The sequence below is a fragment of the Mizuhopecten yessoensis genome, unplaced genomic scaffold (assembly GCF_002113885.1).
Source record: "Mizuhopecten yessoensis strain PY_sf001 unplaced genomic scaffold, ASM211388v2 scaffold9639, whole genome shotgun sequence".
NCBI lineage: Eukaryota > Metazoa > Mollusca > Bivalvia > Pectinida > Pectinidae > Mizuhopecten > Mizuhopecten yessoensis.
In genome coordinates this window covers 545,446-566,272 of record NW_018408148.1, presented here as the reverse complement: position 1 = coordinate 566,272, position 20,827 = coordinate 545,446, and the positions used below count along the sequence as shown (strand labels likewise).

Below are 20,827 nucleotides of genomic sequence, written 5' to 3'. Positions count from 1 at the left end.
GAAGAATTCTGAACCTTACCCTAACTGTATCATGTGCATTACATAAAGTTGGTTTAAATAAATGACCTTGTACCATTTTCAAGGTCACAGGGGCCAAAAAAATAATCTTTTAACAGTAAATAACTAAGTATGGTGGTAATACTATTTGACCTTGGTTCATATTTAAGATTGTCTTTATATGAGATAATACCAGGTAATACCTGGTCGCTTGTTTTTCATTTCAGTGTAAAATATGTTATTGTGTATATAATATCTCTAAATAAAAATGGGTTTGGGACTCCAGCAGTAAAACAATACATACCATGTTGTTAGTATTGATAAACATACATATGACACTTAATATAAAATGTTTTTGGAACAATGCGACTACAAATTATCAAGCAACTAATCAGACGTGAACTGATGTCCAGCGCGGGCTAATTAAAGAATAACTTTCAATTTTGGTACGGTTAGGAGGTTCAAACTCCAGCTGAACACGAGTTAAATCATAGATCACTTTGATGGGTTTGTCATCTATTCAATCATCCTCGATATCCAGGGGTTACGCTCACTTTCGCTCTTTACACCGTGGAATATGTCAGCAAAATTGAAGGCTCGGTGTGCGCCACCTTGTTAATGAGACAAGAAGACAAGTTCAAACCTTTGATGAACATCAAGAGAATCTCGCGGTCATGTAAAGGTAAAAATTGACAGGCTTTGAAGTCGGGTGTCTCTCCTTCGTAATCTTCAAAGGTCAGTTTATTTTACCCGAGACCAATCAAACAGCTATCTTCATGCCTTCAATTTTGCTATGACATATTCCAGGGGTGCAGAGAGCAAAAGTGAGCGTAAACTCTGGATATCGAGGATGCTATTCAATTTACTCATGGTCAACTGGAGAGTAAAATCATAGATCACTTTGATGGGTGTGTTGTCTATTTAATTTACTCATGGTCAACTGGAGAGTGAACAGCTTATAGCACCATTTGACCTTGTGTGGTAAATTTTGAGATGTGTTTGGTCATCCCCACAATGACATGGTTACAGGCAGTAACACAGATACACCTGAGTGTCTCCTTGGTGCTGAATCTGTGTGCTAGTTGTCCTGATACCAACTCACAACCCTGTGATTTCATCAACAGTAGATATGGGCGGAGTTAACCAAGGCCTATGCAAGTTTCAGGCTGTTACTTTTAGTGCGTTTTTAAAATGAAATGTTTGTCCCTTAGTCTGACTAATGAATAAAACGGTAATGAAACATTCACAAAAGAATAATGTTGATTTAAGAAATGGTTTTCTGTTTTGTATAGCTATGAGCTGATCACTCTCTAGTTGACCACGAGACATTAATTCTCCGGAAAAAAAAGTTATAAATTCAAGCGTGAATCACGGAAATCTAATTCCGTGTGTACATCAACGACATCCAATGTACACTAACTTTTAGCTGAGGGATAGTAATACACAGTTTACTCGCCTAAATATCTTACCTGTGAATTAAAAGGCATTTTAATTACCTGTAGTTCTTACCACTTAATACTATAGCCAAAAAAATACCTACCTGTGCATTCACAGGAGAACTGATTACCTCAGAAGTTAGTCCGAAATATTCGGACTTTTTATCGACTTTTTTTTTACAAGTCGATAAAACGTCAGAATAATTCGGACTACTCAGAGGTGTTACCAATCAATCAATATTTTATTATAGTGTCACGCATCATTAAATTCACAAACAATCAGATGCCCAGCCGATATCGGCTTATGAGACAATTATAACTATTTGTAGTATGCCTATAAAATATCCCCATAGAGTATTACATGTAAAAAAACTGATAAAATAGTAGAATCACATATCTTTCATCTCATTACAGTTAGTCAATATTGCGATACATTATAATTTACAATTGAATATTTCCGCATTCAAAAGCGACCGCCTCCGTCTCATCATAAAATGAATTGTTTGAGAAAGTGAAAATTGAAGCGCATTATCCTGCAATAAATGAAACAATTTTCAGTTGAAGTAAGTTCATTAAAACAGGGACGTATATACTGTCCCTGATTAAAATAACTAAAGGAGTTCAATGCGTTTTTGAATAGGTCATATCTGATATCACTATATGTACAGGACAGTCACAAAGGAAATGAGACTCATCTTTCACAATATAGGGAATGTCATGGCCAAATGACATTTGTAAACGATCATCCAACTAACACGTACAGGTAGTATGATGTACCGGTGCGTTTCCTTTTGTCCCCAGGGTTGGAAGAAAAAATGTTGTTGAAAGTATTAAAGTAAATTTCAACAACGTATAACTGTATTTTACATGCGTTTTTACCTTAGGATATAGTAAAGTATGTCTGTATTGCTGTGTATCACTCACTCAATTTTGTAAAATGTGTTGTAATGGTTATGCTGATTAGCCGAAAGGCTAAAGGCCAATAAACTTATGAACTTATGAACCGGGACCGAAAACTGACGATGTGTAAAAAAAATCGCGTATATATAACGTTAGACACGAAAAACAACGTACTATCCACACTCTACCACACCTTAAAAACTATACTACGCTAATATGTTTAGAAACATTGTTTTTTCCTATACAAAAGTACGTAGTAAAGTACTTTGTGACCTGAATAGGCATTAACATGCATAACATGCAGGTGTTTCCTACACAGGTAGGGTTTTTATGACAAGCCAACTTTAAATGTTACTCGTGTACCTAATAAAATAATTGTACTAAAATGAACTTTAGGAGATATCGCATAAGCGTATTGAGATTTGCATGTTAATTTATGATATATCTTATTCATAACAGATACATCTAAAAAATAAACAGCTATCCTAATTATAGGATATATGTCTAATACACTGAAAGGTATTTATATATAATTTTTAAGGCATTTAAAGTATATATTTAATTCATGTATATAACTTTAATATATTATAAGATATTTTCAATTTATAATGATATCGTTATTGAATTTACATATATTTTAATTAACTTTGCTATCTTTAATTCATTGATATATTGAGATATCTTTAATTCATACAGATATATCATTGTTCTATTAAAATATGTATATCTATTACAGATTTTATGTTCAGGTTATATTTTAATGAAATATTTATTTCTTATTCAAAAGCATATCTTATTTAGAGATATCGATATTTCATATCAAGATATTGCTATTAAATAACATATCTGAAATACATATAATCTATTACATTTGAAGACATGTTATGTATTTCAATATGTTTCTATTTCATTTAACCACGGAATTAGATTATCTAAGTCCGTGATTTAACTCTAAAATAGTTTCGAAATGACTGTGGACATTAGGAAATGCTAAACTGGCTTGCCATAGGTTTGTCTTGTTACCTATGCTAATATATACATATAACTATATCGGACACTGAGGTGAACTGTGGTATATAAATACCACGGTCTGTAAACACGACCTACAATGACCTTCTGTACAATCTACCCTAATTCTATTCTCTGCACGCCTGTCGGCATCCTCGCACAACAAGGAAGTAATATCATCTCGACTATATACTGACCGGGTAGGTGTATCCAGTTTGGACTTTGTATTAACAATGACACCTAGACAGTGAACGAATGTATTTTCTTCGATTAAAAAACTAATTACTCCATCGACAACCAGAAACCAGGAGATTTTACAACATGAGCAGAGAATTTGTTTTACCAAGCTGTGGTTTTAATTCTGTGGATATAGACGATGACAATACATGTACATTCTGAGGCTTGGAATGGAAATCTCCGATTCAAATCTTGTATCAACAAAAGAGGAACATTAATCTGGCAGGGTATTACAATGCTGATCATCTTCTTGACGTCGATATTCTGAGGTTTGGAAACGGAAAAATTTGATTCGTTGTCTTGGTGCCTAAATCAGTGATTAGGCCCTATTAGGTAACTATCGTTTGGATTGCTTAATGTAAAACTCGGTGTAAGATCAGAATTTTCTTCTCCAGAACAATCTCTAATATATTCAAGTAAGCAGTATACTAATAAACGGCAAATTGTTTGGGATCACCCATGCTTCATTTAATTCATTAACATGGCGATACCCATAGGTCAAATTCCTTTCCGTAAGAAAGGTCAGACACGCTGTATCGAGCACAAGGGTAGACAACTAGAACTTTACTGTGAAAAGTGCGACACACTTGTTTGCCTCAAATGTTTGTCGACGATTCACAAAGGTCATGATGTTTGTGAACTCAACGAAATTACCTCTCAGAAGAAACAAGACATTCAAAACTTTATTGAAAGGACCGAAAAAAATGACCTGGTACAACTTCGGGAATATATCACATCTACTGATACACTTCTTAAAGACAACACCAGCAATTTTGAGAATCTATCACACAAGTTGAAAACGCAAACGGATCAGTTGAAACAAGACCTCGACTTACTTACAACACAGACACTCTCTCTTTATCAGAAAATGGAGGAGGATAATGCCAAGCTGAAACAAACATACAAACAGGACCTGGAAATGTGCAACAAGCAACTCGGACAACGAGTACAGGAATGCAAGTCAGCACTTCAGCGTGGCTCTAACATAGAAATCTACGATGCAGGATGCAGTATCAAAACAAATCTCCCTGTAAAACCTGTCCTGGGTACTGCCAGCTTCACTCCAAACAAAAATCCTAAGCATCACCTAGAACTGGCCTTAGGGACAATTGACATATCACGTGAAGGTCAAGCTTCAGTTGACCAGGACTATACTTCTGTTACACCATTTGGTGGTCAGAAACCGTCCTCTACATCACAACAGTCAGAACCAAAAGGAAAGAAGGCAGTGACTATGTACAAACAACTGCTACAGACCAAAGTGTTGGAGGAGTGGGAGTCTCCTGTTGGTATTACTTCTATATGCCCCACCACTGATGGTCAGGTGTGGACCAGTTTTAACAGTAACACATTAACTCTCCTGGACAGGAACGGGAGAGTAATACAGCAGGTTAAACAAAAAGCTAACATCAACAGCATAAGTCTGTCACCAACAACACACACACTGTGGGTCTGTGACGCAGAACACAACATCACGGAGCTGGTATCAGGACGACTAACAAACAGATTCAGCACCAAGGAGAGACCCATGTGTATCTGTGTTACTGCCAGTAACCATGTCATTGTTGGGATGACCGAACACATCTCCAAATTTACCACACAAGGTCAAATGGTACTCACTACAAGTTCTACAGGGACTTGGAAGCCATTAGTGTGTTCACCACGGTGGATTTCAGAGTGTCCTGTCACTCACACTGTCGCAGTGGTTGATTGTAATTATAAGAGAGGTGGTGGTGATGGGATACCACATGTTATTGTTATGGACACTGATTTAAAGGAACTGTTTGTATACAGAGGTGACATACCCAGTACATATAAACAATCATCACAGAAAGGAGCTCAACCATTTAACCCCCGGGGTGTGGTGTATGACAGTGTGGGGAACATTATCATAGCGGACTGTAACAACAACAGAGTCCTACTCATCAGTGGACGTGGTGAGTTCCTCAGGATCATACACACGGACACAATCTGGACATGTGATGTAGGTGTAGACAGGGAGGATGTCCTGTGGGCAGTGTTTGGTGGGTGTAATGTTAAACTACTACAGTACAACAGTGCGTGACTCCTGTACTATTACACTCGTGTCGGCACCTTCATATTGCTACGATGATAACACAAAACTCCTTAATACAATCAACGATCAGTCAAAACTCTACCGTAATTGTAAGCTATCAGGATCAACGGAGGATAGTCGTCAAGCATTTTATTGCAACTTTACAGTTTTATGATTCCAAAAGTTGTTTCCAAGCATCTACTTATATTATCAGACGTTGCATATTTGCTAAAGGCTAGATCACTCTGCTTTTCACTGTTTGTTTAACATTGCTCGAATATGTAAGCTTTAAAGTTTCATTAAAAGTAAAACTTGAATTTGAGTGTTGGTTTGAATTCTCTTAAATAAGAGGAATTGAAAGGTTGTTCCCACCTATTTCCACTCTGTTCACAGAAACAAAATATATAACAAAATACATCTAATACATAAAAAAAATGTTTTTATATTTATTTTGTTTACATTCACATAGTTTAAGTTACACAAATCTTGCACGCCGGTCCATCCATATACCGTATATCTAAATACTGCGTTCATTGGAGAAATGATTCCACGTTCGACATCATAGAAAATCTTGAAAAGTCTGCACTACATAAATACTAGTACTCTTTCACTGAATTCATTTTGGAAATCACAATATCTGTGAAACAGATTTTGTGATATAAAACCCTGCAGTCAATTTCCATGACTTTTTATCAATATCAGTGTACTGTACAAAGAAGTCCATGTATCTGGCTCTTCACAAATCGATTTAAGTGGCAGTTTTATTTTTGCAATTTAACAATACATGGAATCTACAAATTCAATTCAATAGTAAACGTATCTAGCAAAGTAAAGCTACATATATATTTAGACATTTAGTCTAAGTGCAATTTTCATCACGGAGTGAACTTTTCTTCTCGTAAATGCAAAATTTACATTAAATATAATACAAGCTTCATATTAATGTGACTGAGTTTTTCTAAGTCCTGTACATATGTCCACAGTGATGTTTGATGCATTCCAGATACGTGGTGAAGCACTGCTGTGTACAAGACGCCATGGAAGGTCACACCTCTATGAAGCAAGCAGGTGTCTCCTCAACCCCTTCCTTTGAATCGGAAAAGAAAAAAGGATTTTAGAAATAAATATGATTTTGTATAGCATTTGTAATTTCATTTCTTAAATTTCAGCCTCAAGGCCACATCTAAGGGAACTATACGCTCCTTTATATGGCTCTTAAAAATTCAACTACAGAAAAGGACAATGTGCAAATATATTATAATTATGTGCCAAGAAATTAAATATTGTGGAGAAAAAAAAAGTAAATTTCTATGAAATATTTTTTTTTTCTTCTGACATACAAGGTAGAAGCAATGAAAAATGTCAACCAATTTCAGTCTTATTTATTTTGTTTCAATACAACCATACACAGACAGTTTCTTAAGTAAATATAGGGTAAAGAGTTCAATATATGTAATTTATCCTCAAACAATCCGGAGTTACATTTTATAATTTACCAGGTAGACCATGATTTGATTTTACCCATAAACAGGCCAAAACTTTTTATAAATCAGTTCCAATGAACCTCAAACAGAAAACTGTAAATTGTTTCAATTTTTCAAAATAATTTATTCAGAAAATCTGTGTTGATGATAATGATACCTTAATATACCAAGTAAAAAGAGAAAGGAAAACCCTACTGTGGGCTGAGATAAATTTCTATTGCTGTGATATCGCTATGGCAGGTACGTATATAGCAGACGTCGCTATAGCGGTATGACGTCACACACACATATACTTCAAATAAACAGTCTGAAGAATCTTCTAGAAGAGATGAAAGTACTTAAGACACGTTGTTGATAATTTTTCTTTTTATTATATTTCTTTGTCCGTAAGGATAATTTTTCTGCTTTTATAAATATATATATATAGGCCTTTTGATGACAGAATATGGGTCAATTTCCCTCTCCAGTTTCGGCATCATTTTCCCCATAATGTAGTAAACAAAAATCCCCTCTGTCTTGGTTCTATTTTGTTTTATTTTCCGTCAGTTTGATGACAGAGTTATTTATTTCATTTTCCCTGTGTTCATTGCCGATATTTTACGACAATGTTTACAACTGGCCTTGTTTACCATTACTAACATTATAAGTCACACAAACGCTTTATACTAATGCGTATCCAGTGGTCACTTCAAAGGGTCTCTAATTATATAATGAACAGTTAGAAACAGAACTTATAGATGTCATCCATGCCCCCCCTCTTGTACCTCCTCCTGGCTCCCGCATGCAGCCAACCTTTCCACCAGTGGGTAATGTGCCTACAGCGCATATTTTCCCCTATTTCAAAAAAGGATTCTAACTTTCTAATCCGACATTTACCCCTGACTACCTGTCTAACTATCTAAGAATGAGAAATAATTGTCAAGTCTAGCTTCTGTTCACTTATATAATTACCAGTACCTACCAGTCTCAACTCTCCAGGAACGACACGTAGTCGGTCAGTATAGACAGCTGTTGGTCACTCTTGAACTCCGGATCAGGTTTGACGCCTACTGTAATATAAACATAGATACAATCACAGAGGCTCTGGGTTTTAAAAACATTGAAAATGAGACTTAACTTAAGAATGGATATTCCCATTTTACCTCAAAATAGAATGTCGGCCACGTTCATTTATCGCAATCTAAACGTTTGGACTAGACTTGTTCGTTTATGAAATAAGGTTGGACCTAGATATCTGATGCTGCTTTCAGGCAGGCGATCCTTGACAGAGCCTTGCAAGGCCTGCAGAAACATTTGCTAATCGGCAAGGATTTATACCCGAAAATGTTACATTTAAAAACATACAAATCTGGTTGAATCTGATAAACGAAAGTGGCCTCGGTGATATCATGACCAAGACAAAGTGTCCATGTCAAAGAGCTCCACATAAGGCAATAGTCCCTCACAAACAAATCGTTAGAAAATCAGGAAAACTATTTTGAGAAAAACAACTCCATTTTAAGACAAAATATGCATAGTGAGCATCTCATGACAAGGATATTGTTTTTTTTTAATATGGTTTTTCCTAGTTCTACACTTGATGGTATTCCCCTGTGCAAAACCATGGATCTCAACAATCACTTGAAATTGGTTAGTAGATATGATATGTAGTTGAACTTTTATGATTGGTGATATATATTAGGTAGTTTAATATAGATGATAAACAATTGATCACACAGTATTTTCAGGGTTTGTCGCTCAATCAATTTTCTCATTGTTTGCACATGGATAAAATCTGAATTTCACCTGCGGTGGCCTCTAAATTTTATCCACATGCTCATGATGAGGAAATTTTTCAAGGACTACCCCAAAAACACTATGTGATAACATTAACTGAACACAACTTTAATGCTCTCAAGAAAAAATACTGCATTACACAATACAAATGTAACAGGAGAAAGAGAAAATGTAATGACCAGACCGGGGTTCGAACCCGGGACCCTCCAAACTCTAGACGGACGCTCTACCAATTGAACTACCTGGTCGCCAACAATCGACCCTGCCCAGTTCCGCCAAACAAAATACAATTTAATGAATATTGCTTGGCATGTTTTAAATGTAAAACAAGAATGAATGCATTAAGAAGAGGAGTAGTCCTAAATGTCTTTCAAAGCAAAATCATTTCCATTTGGAAACTTATTTAAGTGATGGTTCACAAATGAACAGCTCAAAAAATTAAATAGAGTATCTTTTAAAGTATAAAGGTGCCTTAATTACCTGGCTTCTTTGGTGTGATGAACCGAGTGTGGACATCAGCATCCCATCCCTCTGCCTGAGCAGCTAGAAAGGAAACAGAAACCAAAGCAAATGAGTTCTATTTCTGTAAAAAAACACAAGAATTCCACGGGAGTGGATGTGTCATCTGCTCAGCGCTTTTAGTAAGAAAAGTATTTTGGCTTAAGTTATCGCGTAAACAGATATGCTGAAACGTGGAAAGTTGAAACCCGACAGAAACCCCCCATAATAAATGTTGAACATTATTGCTTCTAGCATTAGTGTACAAAATTTGAAAGGAATTGATTAAAAATATAAAAGTGCTTGCATTTACTACACAATGCCCTGATTGGGCAATAAAAGGGACATTACTCCACCAAAAATGCACCTAAATTTCTGAAATGCAAAGTTGTCCAAGCTATATTGGTATGCAATATGTGTACCAAGTTTGAGCTCAATCAACCCAAGGAAACTTCGGACAACGCCGATGATGACAACGCTGACAAAGCAATACCTATATGTCGCCTCGCGTTGCAGGCCTCACAAAAACAGATACCAAGGTAAATGTGTACTATTTCTGTAAAGGTCACAGATACCAAGGTCCATGTGTCCTATTTGTGTAAAGGAAACAGATTCCAAGGTAAATGTGTCCTATTTCTGTAAAGGAAACAGATCCCAAGGTAAATGTGTACTATTACTGTAAAGGAAACAGATACCAAGGCAAATGTGTACTATTTCTGTAAAAGAAACAGATACCAAGGCAAATGTGTACTATTTCTGTAAATGAAGCAGAGGCCAAAGTAAATGTGAACTATTTCTGTAAATGAAGCAGATACCAAGGTAAATGTGTTCTATTTCTGTAAAGGAAACAGATAACAAGGTAAATGAGTACTATTTCTGTACAGGAAACAGATACTAAGGTAAATGTGTACTATTTCTTTAAAGGGAATAGGTACAAAGGGAAATGTGTACTATTTCTGTAAAGGCCACAGATACCAAGGTAAATGTGTACTTTTTCTGTAAAGGAAACAGATACCAAGGAAAATGTGTATTATTTCTGTAAAGTAAACAGATACCAAGCTAAATGTGTACTATTTCTGTAAAGGGAATAGGTACAAAGGGAAATGTGTACTATTTCTGTAAAGGATACAGATACCAAGGTAAATGTGTCCTATTTCTGTAAAGGAAACAGATACCAAGGAAAATGTGTACTATTTCTGTAAAGTAAATAGATACCAAAGGTAAATGTGTACTATTTGTGTAAAGGAAACAGATACCAAGGCCAAGGTAAATATGTACTATTTCTGTAAAGGAACCAGATACCAAGGTAAATGTGTACTATTCCTGTAAAGGTCACAGATACCAAGGTCCATGTGTCCTATTTGTGTAAAGGAAACAGATATCAAGGTAAATGTGTACTAATGCTGTAAAGGAAACAGATATCAAGGAAAATGTGTACTATTTATGTAAAGGAAACAGATACCAAGGAAAATGTGTATTATTTCTGTAAAGTAAACAGATACCAAGCTAAATGTGTACTATTTCTGTAAAAGAAACAGATATCAAGGTAAATGTGTACTAATGCTGTAAAGGAAACAGATATCAAGGTAAATGAGTACTATTTCTGTAAAGGAAACAGATCCCAAGGTAAATGTGTACTATTCCTGTAAAGGTCACAGATACCAAGGTCCATGTGTCCTATTTGTGTAAAGGAAACAGATACCAAGGCAAATGTGTACTATTTCTGTAAAGAGAATAAGTACAAAGGTAAATGTGTACTATTTCTTTAAAGGGAATAGGTACAAAGGGAAATGTGTACTATTTCTGTAAAGGATACAGATACCAAGGTAAATGTGTCATCTCTGTGTAAAGGAAACAGATACCAAGGAAAATGTGTACTATTTCTGTAAAGGAAACAGATACCAAGGTAATTATGTACTATTTCTGTAAAGGAACCAGATACCAAGGTAAATGTGTACTTTTTCTGTAAAGGAAACAGATACCAAGGCAAATGTGTACTATTTCTGTAAATGAAGCAGATACCAAGGTAAATGTGTACTTTTTCTGTAAAGGAAACAGATAACAAGGTAAATGAGTACTATTTCTGTACAGGAAACAGATACTAAGGTAAATGTGTACTATTTCTTTAAAGGGAATAGGTACAAAGGGAAATGTGTACTATTTCTGTAAAAGAAACAGATACCAAGGCAAATGTGTACTATTTCTGTAAAGGAACCAGATACCAAGGTAAATGTGTCATCTCTGTGTAAAGGAAACAGATACCAAGGAAAATGTGTACTATTTCTGTAAAGGAAGCAGATACCAAGGTAAATGTGTCATCTCTGTGTAAAGGAAACAGATACCAAGGCAAATGTGTACTATTTCTGTAAAGGCCACAGATACCAAGGTAAATGTGTCCTATTTCTGTAAAGGAAACAGATCCCAAGGTAAATGTGTACTATTTGTGTAAAGGAAACAGATTCCAAGGTAAATGTGTACTATTTCTGTAAAGAAAACAGATACCAAGGTAAATGTGTACTATTTCTGTAAAGTAAATAGATACCAAAGGTAAATGTGTACTATTTCTGTAAAGGGAATAGGTACAAAGGTAAATGTGTACCACTAAGTAAGCAATTTTTAAATTTTCGTATCACGCAAAAGGTTAGAGTAATAAAGAAGGATAAAGCTGGGACAAAATAAACCATAGAGTGGTGATATTCATGCTTATTTCTTTGAAGTTTCATATACTAAATTAAATCAAGATTTGAAGTTTGACACTAAGACAGAATGAAATCATTTTATTTTTTACCTTATTATTAATGTTAACAGTGACCTTTGACCCTGACCTGAGAAAGAACACACAGCACTGTCTTATGGTGATCACTGTTTTATATATATATGTATAAAGGTCAAAGGTTATAATTATGATGAAGAGCCCTAGGTAATGTGAAAGCAGCTTGTTTTTTTCTAGTCGGTCGTTAGATCTCATTTTTTTTTTATATATCAGTCAATGATGTATCTACAGCAGTGACTTGTTAAAGAAGTAAAGGGTTGACCAAGGAAATAGACAGAATTATAACCTTTGACTTTATCAATGACCTTGACATTGGAAAGAGCATGCAGCACTGATTGTCATGTAGGTATTTATATAATTATAGTACATGTAATAAGGAACTAAATGAATACAGATATAGCTAAGAATTTTGACCTCGACTTGTGGCCTTGACCCTGGATGAAAACACTTTCAGCCTATAGCTAATACCGGAATGAACATAAATGTGTGAGATGTTTTAACAAAATTTCTGTGAAAATGAGAAAGTAATAGCTGGTACAAAGAAGTTAACTGAAGCTAGAATATAAACTATAATTATATTACATTGTTGTAACATTTTGCTACAGGGGCATCAAAATCATTGATACATAATTATAAATGATGTTATGTTATACCTTGCACAGCCTCAGACGTGGGCATTCCCAGAAAAGTAGCCAGCTCATCAGCATTGATTGAGGAGTAGGCCTGGGACACTAGGTGGAACGCTCGTCTACGATACGCCTCTAAAAAACAGAATATCAGTATTAGTTTGTTAAACTCACTACTCGGTAAAATTCTCTTTTACGATTGTTTCTTAATACACATATTCAGATATATTTGTTAAAATGTGACACAAAGTTAAACATACAGTAGCTGATTTTTGTTAGCATGTTGTTGCATTGTTTTGCCCCAAAAAGACAAATTTAACAGAAATGTATTGAGGTCTGTTAATTCTTTTCTTTTCAGGGAAAAACATGAGATAAAGAAGTTACGTGAATCTCATGTTCTATTTGTGGAATAACAAAAACACAACATTTTTACAGCCAAAAAGATTGGAGATTAGGGTATAGCAAATAAGCATGTATTTTCGTCCCCTTTTTTCATGTTTGATTTGTTTCCCCATTACAAAAAGATGACCTATGTGATTTAAGCAAATTATTATACCTCGTCCTTTCGGGATGAAAACAAGAATAAAAAGTTACTAAATCACATGTTTTTGGGTTAAAACAGCAAAACAAAAAACTTGTACAAATCAGTAATTGTAGAAATGCAATTGCCTGTAGCAATACAATACCAGACTCCTTTCATTTCATTAACTCATTCATCCCTGAAATTTCATAATGAACTGTTCCAGCTTTTGAATTGGAGGAGTTCAAATGTGTTTTCAGGGATGAATGCGTTAAGTATCAGCAGCACAAGGTGGATGATTTGTCTTCAGTTACCTGTACAAACATCATATCACATTTAATACAGTGATACTAGATCAGATGATATAACTGTAACGACTGATGTACCTAATAAAACAAGCATTCTGTTTTCGCCTAATTAAAAAGAACTACTTCGTTAAACTTCCTAAAACAAAAATTACAATTTTGAGCTATTAACAATTACTATTTTAAACAAGAAGAAGAACTTGAAAGCTTCCTTACCTATGATCCTGTACATAACCAGATACTGATTTACAAATGTGGTCATCATTGGTATTCCGTCTTTTTGTATTGCAGAGTTATCTACTCTTGTAAGCAGGTATTGATTGTTACATCATTTGTTTGTGAGAGTAACGTCATCAATTTTTGAGAAAACGACGTAATTTTCTCACACAAACCAATGACGTAACAATCAATACCTGCTCACAAGAGAAGATAACTCTGCAATATGCAAAGACGGAATAGAAAGACCTGTGTATTGTAATCATTTTCATGATAATTTGTAATATGACTGTGTGTATCTGACTTGTGGCTCTTGGGGAAAATCTGTTTGGCCATCATTCATTTTGTAAACTTAAGTTTTAGCAAGCTACACAAATCTACATGTTTTAATTTGCTTGGACCATTAGCACTGAAATACATTGAAAAGTACACTTTCTCTGAACAAATTTTCCTCAAATATTGCTGAAATCCACTTTATAGATCTTTAGTAGGTCCTAGAAACATACTTCTCTCACTATGTATTTGGTTCCATTACATGACCTATTGTTTCGAGCAGGAGTGAACTACAACAAATATACTTTTTAGTGTTTATAAAGGACTCGGGCATTTTCGGCCCCATGAAAAGAAAAAAAATACTTACCTGGTAAATTTATCGACAAAACTCTTTTCAAACATCATATCGGTTTATAATTGGGGCTATATTGGTGCAGATTTTTTAAATTGCCCATGCGTAGAAGCCTCAGCATAGCAACAAAATTGAAAATTATGAAATTAACATCATAACATGTTTGAAGTACAATGCTATGTGGGGTTCATACCAAGGGCTGCCTCCATTATGGGCTTGACCTCTGTAGAATATTCTTTCTTCAAGGCCTCGTAACTTCCTGTGTAGTCTCTTTGCCACATCTTCTGGCCTGCTGCCCAGATCGTAGTCAACTCAGGGGTCGTCTGCAAACAAAGCATACAATGGATTACAGTAAATGAGGAGCCACCTTCAAAACAAAGTGAAATAAAAAAGTGGTTTTTTTATGTCAAAGGATATAAAGTGAAATTTGCCAGAAAAAGAGGTCAAAATTTGTGATTTATGCCTGATTTCACCCAAAAATTTAAGGTCTTGCAAAAACATTGCATATGTATATGTTTGACAATGATCATATAAAGAATATGAGACTTAGGGAAATGTTTAGGTGTCACTATTACTGAAGACAAGAGCTAATATTGTGAGGTTTCATTGATGGTTGATTGAATACTACTGTAACAGGAGAGGAAAAATGCACAGCCAGACCGAGGGTTTGAACCCGGGACCCTCCAAACTCTAGATGGTGCTCTACCAATTGAGCTATATGGTCTCTGACAATCGACCCAGTCCAGTTCCGATACATTCCTTTTTCTAAGTCTTTGCCCTCGAAGACATCACCGTATTTACAACCCAGGTTTGGGTATCAGACCCTTTTGCCAAACATAAACCAAATGCTTGAAACAAGGATTTGTCACATGTACCTATGTAACAGGAGAGGAAAAATGCACGGCCAGACCCGGGGTTTTAACCTGGGACCCTCCCAACTCTAGACGGTGCTCTACCAATTGAGCTATATGGTCTCTGACGATCGACCAAGTCCAGTTCCGCTACACTACTCACACTTTTCACTGCTGTTGGAATTCTCTTCCAAAGAAACTTTGCCTGGCACCTACAGCAGAACACATGTATTAAACATCAAAAACATGCTAGAGTTTTTCGTAAAACTCCACTAACGCAACAGGCATACCAAATACTAGATATTTAGCCTAGGCTTGCGAAAGTTAAAAACATACTGGCACTAGTAAATTTTATTTCATTTGTGGATTTTTTTTAACTGAATAGTTTTCCAGATCATCAGTTTTTTGGGTAAACATAGTTGAATATAATATACGAAGTTGTCTTTTTTTTAAAGAAAAAAATAGATAGCCTTTAATTTTCTGAATATGATATAGGTCATGAATTGTCAACTTGATCAATTCATACATCCCTGTGTATTGCATTCTATATATATCATAAAAATTAAAAATATCCATATGAACACTTGTGTTATATATTGTCATGTACGTACTGCACTGCTACCATACTGAAATCTTGCGGTCTTGGTGATATGAATATTATATGATTATATTATTAATATTATCATACTCACATTTTACTCAATATTTTCATGCTACTGATATAGTGATATTACAGTATACTCACATCTCATTATGGAGGAGATACAGGGCCAGCAGCTGGTTATACAATTGAGGGGAACCAACTCCACCAGGTGCCTGAAACATTAAGGTTATCCAATGCAAATTATCCTGGTAACTTTAATATGGTGGGTGGCAATCCCCAAATTTGCAGACAAACATGATTAATGTTACAATATAAAATGTCACCGGATGTTGAAAATATTATATAGTGGCGGTATTCATGATGTTGGAATGTGTCAAGCAGATATTATAACATTAGACATTGCAGATCTATTGATCATAAAAACTGAAAAGGTTAAATAATTGATGAAAATGCAGGACATCTGTCCTAGTAATGAGGTTCTAAGGAGGAAACAAACAAGAATTTACAGTAATAAGGACTTTGATCTGAAATACGAAGCGGTAAATGTATTTCTCCAACAACCACTATAGGTTACCTCACCCATGACTCATTAGATAAACCTGCTAGGATCCCCCTGGAGTTGCTGTGGCAGATAAAAAGACCAATCTAAGACAATGTCAAAATGTCTTTGATGTTTACCCTTGTGTGAAATTTATAAATTTGTCTGGTATCAATTAGTAAGAAGATTTTGGTCGTAATTATCTTGTGCACATCGATTGAAATGTTTACCAAACAAGCGAGTCAGTGAAATAAAATATTTTTATCTAAAAACTCAATTTCCGATGACTGTTGAATGTCACCATTGCAATTCTTGGTACTTGCATCCTTTTACCCTCTCCATCTGATGATCAGACAGGAATAGTAACAATTTCTGTACGAAACACAAAACATTTCACTCCCTCCCGACACACGAACAAATGTAAATGCATGTTATCATTCTTACTCGAAAGCACAGGCCGAATCTGCTTCATCAGGATGCTAATCTTCGGTAACACGAACAAAGTAACACTATAGTTTGTTACTAATAAGTGATGTATGTTGACAGGGAAAAAAACGCAACGATGGAAATCAAACAAATGAATGACAATGCAATTGAGTTTTTAGGTGAAATTCTTTTATTTCACCAACTTACCTGTTAGGTTTAGGTTGTACACTTCAATTGATGTGCACAAGATAATTACGAACAGTACTGGTGTGTTTGTACATTCACCCTATATTTAAGGATTGACCTTCATTTTGATTGCATATACGGTAGTATGAACGCAGTTGGCAACAAACATATTCTATGGACCGGGAACTCAGGCTTACTAGTCTTACGCTCTACCGAATGAGCTAAAGAGAAAATCTCCCTAGCCGAGTCAGTAGCTATAGCCTCGTCTGTCAATACACCTATGATTATATTACAGGTGTATTGTCAGACGAGGCTAGTACCTGCATGTGTATGTAACAGAGCGCATGATTAATTAAATATGAATCACTACCTCCGCATGGGATCGAACCCGGGACCTCTGGCTTACTAGTCTAACGCTCAACCGATCGAGCTAAAGAGAAGTTCTCTATAGCCGAGCGATATATTGCGGCTAGTATTTACCAGGGTTACATGTATACATAGTATATAATACTGGGCTACATATACTTATAGTCATATTTGACTATATAGCCAGATTTGATGGTGCTCCAGTACATGAACGGTTGAACCGGTTGGACAAAAGTTGTTCGTTTATGGAATATGGTCGGACCGAGTAATCTTATCCCACTTTCAGGCGAGCCTTGACAAAGCCTTGCAAGGCCTACCTAAACAGTTGCAGGTCCGCCAGGATATATACCCAAAAATGTTACATTTATTATTATAAACGAACACTGGTACCAGAAAACCCATCCAGATTCACCACCGGGTTTTGAGTCATCATATTCCTGTACGTTGTCGGCTTGCTTCCAGAACGGAAAAAAGACTTGACTCAGTGTGTGTAGCATGCTTTTTGTCATTAACGAACTGAAACTGGCCAGTCGCCATTGAAAGGTGTTGAACCACCGGGTCACGTTACAAGCACATTTATGCTATACTGATATGAGTCACAACACACATCAGTATAGCATAAGTGTGATTGTAACGTGACCCTGTGGTTGAACCGTCAAACATAATGACGAAGGTGTTCGGTACCTTACCGTGTATATTCATCCATCATTTAACGTTATAGGATGGTTGTAACCTATTCATGACATAGAATTCTCCCATTGAACAGCTAAGCTAGGTCAGTATATACATCTTAAAAAGCTAACCTGCAATTCCTGCTCCTCCAAGTCCAGTTGCATTTCGCCAAAGTTCGGCGAGGCACCTTCGACCGCCATATTGGATTTTCTGAATCACAAGAATGTTTGTGAGATACTGGCGAAACTAAATGCAAACCGGAGAGACCGGACGAGCCTGCTCAACAAAGGGTACATTCGCGTTACCGGTTGAAACGGTTGAACCGGTTGAACCTGTAAAGAAAACGACAGGTACAGATTTGGACCGAGGCTGACCTCAGGAAAATTTGGTACGTGTAGATTGAGGGGTTCAGACGTACCTGGCCGAAACTAAACTGCTGAATATTGCTAGTTTGCGTTATTTCTTTCTAAAACAATGTCAAGCCACATGTAGTTTTTAAGATACGTTATGTAATTTAGTGGACGCGTGAGAGAAGGGCATAATATTCTTGATACATTGTTTTTTATTCTCCGAAACTGTGGATNCCCCCCCCCCCTTTTCAAAAAAATTGAATTGAATATGGCAATTTATCATATTCATTAATTAAACACTCTGACACTTTAACTTTAACTATAAAATATACATGCTCCAAGTCAGGAACCGTTACATTAGTGCATTTCACAATTATTAGCAAAACAAAAGGTCCAAAAAATTTGAAAGATTGGATTCTACGCCCCCTCTTTCAAATATCCTAGAAACGCCCCTGGATTTACCAACCATTCATGATCAGCTATTCCATATGAAATCTCAGGAGCCATTTTGCTCGTTCATGATAAAAAATACGAATCTCCTAATGGGAATGAGCTAAACTGTCTATTTATCACTTTTCAAATTCTGCCGGGAAAAAAATACGTTTTTTAGATCACTGGGCCGTTTTCGTTTATCGCGGTCCAAACGATTACACCGATTGGACCAGAGTTGTTCGTTTATGAAATAAGGTCGGACCCAGTAAAATGATGCTGGTTTCTGTCGAGCCTTGACAAAGCCTTGGAAGGCCTGCATACACATTTGCGTCGTCGTCCGTAAACTTTTCAACTTCTTCTCAAGGACCAGCGGATGGAATTTTTTCAACCTTGGTCAGAATCATCCTTAATAGATGAGGCTACAAAATTATAAAATTGGGATTCCTACCCCCAAAACCCTGGGCCCAGGGCGGGCCCCAAAGGGAAAATTAACCAATATTTCAAATATCTTCTTCTCCAGACTCAGAGGTACTACAGTCATTTTCTTTGCATGTTTAAATTTTAAATTTCAGGACCCCGAGCTATCCGTTCTCCCTTGGGGAGGGGGTAAAGTTTACTATAATTTATATAAGGAAATAACACTTTTGGGTATATTTTGACAACTTTCTGTAGGAAATTAGTCTTACTTAGTGAAAATTATTCTTGGAGGAAGAAGGTTTCAAATTGTAAAATTGGGATTCCTACCCAAACCCCAGGGGCCAGGGCGGGGCCTAATATTTCAAAAATCTTCTCCAGACTAAGAGCATCCTCGATATCCAGGGGTACGCCATCCTCGATATCCAGGGGTACGCTCACTTTCGCTCTTTACACTCCTGGAATATGTCATAGCAAAATTTAAGGCTCAGTGTGCGCCACCTTGTGGATGAGACAAGAAGACTAGTTCAATCCTTTGATATACACCAAAAGAATCTCGCGGACAGGCTTTGAAGTCGGGCGTCTCTCCTTTGTTATCTTCAAAGGACAGGTATCAGCCTAGCGATCGGTCAGTTTATTTTACCTGAGATCAATCAAACAGCTATCTTCATGCCTTCAAATTTGCTATGACATATTACAGGGGTGTAGAGAGCGAAAGTGAGCGTATAACCCTTGGATATCAAGGATGGACTAAGAGGTACTACAGTCCATTTCTGTGCATGGATGGAAAGATCATCAGGGGCTTCATTGAAATTGTGAATTTCAGGGCCCCCGAGACATCCGTTCTCACTTGGGGAGGGGGTAAAGTTTACTATAATTTATATAAGGAAATAACACTTTTGGGTATATTTTGACAACTTTAGATTATAAAGGGAAATAACACTTTTGGATATAGTTTATCCATTTTCAGCAGAAAGTTATTCAAACTTGGTCAGAATCATCTTTGGTGGATGAGGGTATAACATTGAAAAAAATGGTATTCCTGCCCAATCCCCAGGGGCTAGGGCGGGGCCCCAAAGGGAAAATTTACCAATGTTTTATTTTTTTTAACCTTTGATGACATGACAAGTATTGTATTTCACTTAGTTTACATGTTGATTCCCACATCACATCTCAAAAAATAAAATTGAGCTACCAGTACCTATGATGTAACTCAGGTGACCGCTAAGCCCCTTGGGCCTCTTGTTTCTTTTCTGATCATCGTAACAAAAACCTTGTCAAGTCTTTCAACTTCACATTCAAATATATAAACGATGTGTATTTGAATAAGAAGAAATTCATTGGTTGCATCGATCGTATATACTGTATCCTTCGTAGCTTGAAATCAAGGACACATACTCCTCAACTTCAGCGGCTATCGTCGATCTTTACTTACAATATCACAACAACATGACCAACATGGACGATTACTAATAAGCTTTAGGATAAACGGGACGCTTTCGTCTTTTAATCGTGAATGTTCCCTTTCTTG

At 36.2% G+C, this 20,827-nt stretch overlaps 2 protein-coding genes and 1 non-coding gene across 3 annotated transcripts; 1 reads left to right on the top strand and 2 right to left on the bottom strand.

The window, feature by feature from the left end:
- Positions 1 to 3,567: 3,567 nt before the first annotated feature.
- Positions 3,568 to 5,955, top strand: LOC110458518. Its single transcript, XM_021510250.1, has one exon. It carries the CDS (start codon positions 4,060 to 4,062, stop codon positions 5,641 to 5,643), a length of 1,584 nt encoding a protein of 527 aa, XP_021365925.1. The 5' UTR covers positions 3,568 to 4,059; the 3' UTR covers positions 5,644 to 5,955.
- Positions 5,956 to 6,056: 101 nt separating this feature from the next.
- Positions 6,057 to 18,338, bottom strand: LOC110458516 (COP9 signalosome complex subunit 8-like). Its single transcript, XM_021510247.1, has 8 exons — positions 18,232 to 18,338; positions 16,054 to 16,124; positions 15,472 to 15,520; positions 14,651 to 14,780; positions 12,819 to 12,926; positions 9,375 to 9,437; positions 8,080 to 8,167; positions 6,057 to 6,721 (listed from the first exon to the last, which is right to left on the bottom strand). The coding sequence occupies exons 1-7, from the start codon at positions 18,298 to 18,300 to the stop codon at positions 8,085 to 8,087; spliced, it is 573 nt and encodes a 190-aa protein (XP_021365922.1). The 5' UTR covers positions 18,301 to 18,338; the 3' UTR covers positions 6,057 to 6,721; positions 8,080 to 8,084.
- Positions 9,070 to 9,142, bottom strand: Trnas-aga. The gene has a single exon. It is a non-coding gene; the product is annotated as a tRNA-Ser (tRNA).
- Positions 18,339 to 20,827: the final 2,489 nt, after the last annotated feature.

What these genes read in the sequence shown, in the direction of transcription:
- LOC110458518 (XM_021510250.1), top strand. Translation starts at nt 4,060, where the DNA reads ATGGCGATACCCATAGGTCAAATTCCTTTCCGTAAGAAAGGTCAGACA.
- LOC110458516 (XM_021510247.1), bottom strand. Translation starts at nt 18,300, where the DNA reads ATGGCGGTCGAAGGTGCCTCGCCGAACTTTGGCGAAATGCAACTGGAC. An exon ending in TGGAGGAGCAGGAATTGCAG is followed by an intron (nt 16,125 to 18,231) that starts GTTAGCTTTTTA and finishes TTAATGTTTCAG; the next exon opens with GCACCTGGTGGAGTTGGTTC. An exon ending in CATAATGGAGGCAGCCCTTG is followed by an intron (nt 12,927 to 14,650) that starts GTATGAACCCCA and finishes TCTGTTTTTTAG; the next exon opens with AGGCGTATCGTAGACGAGCG.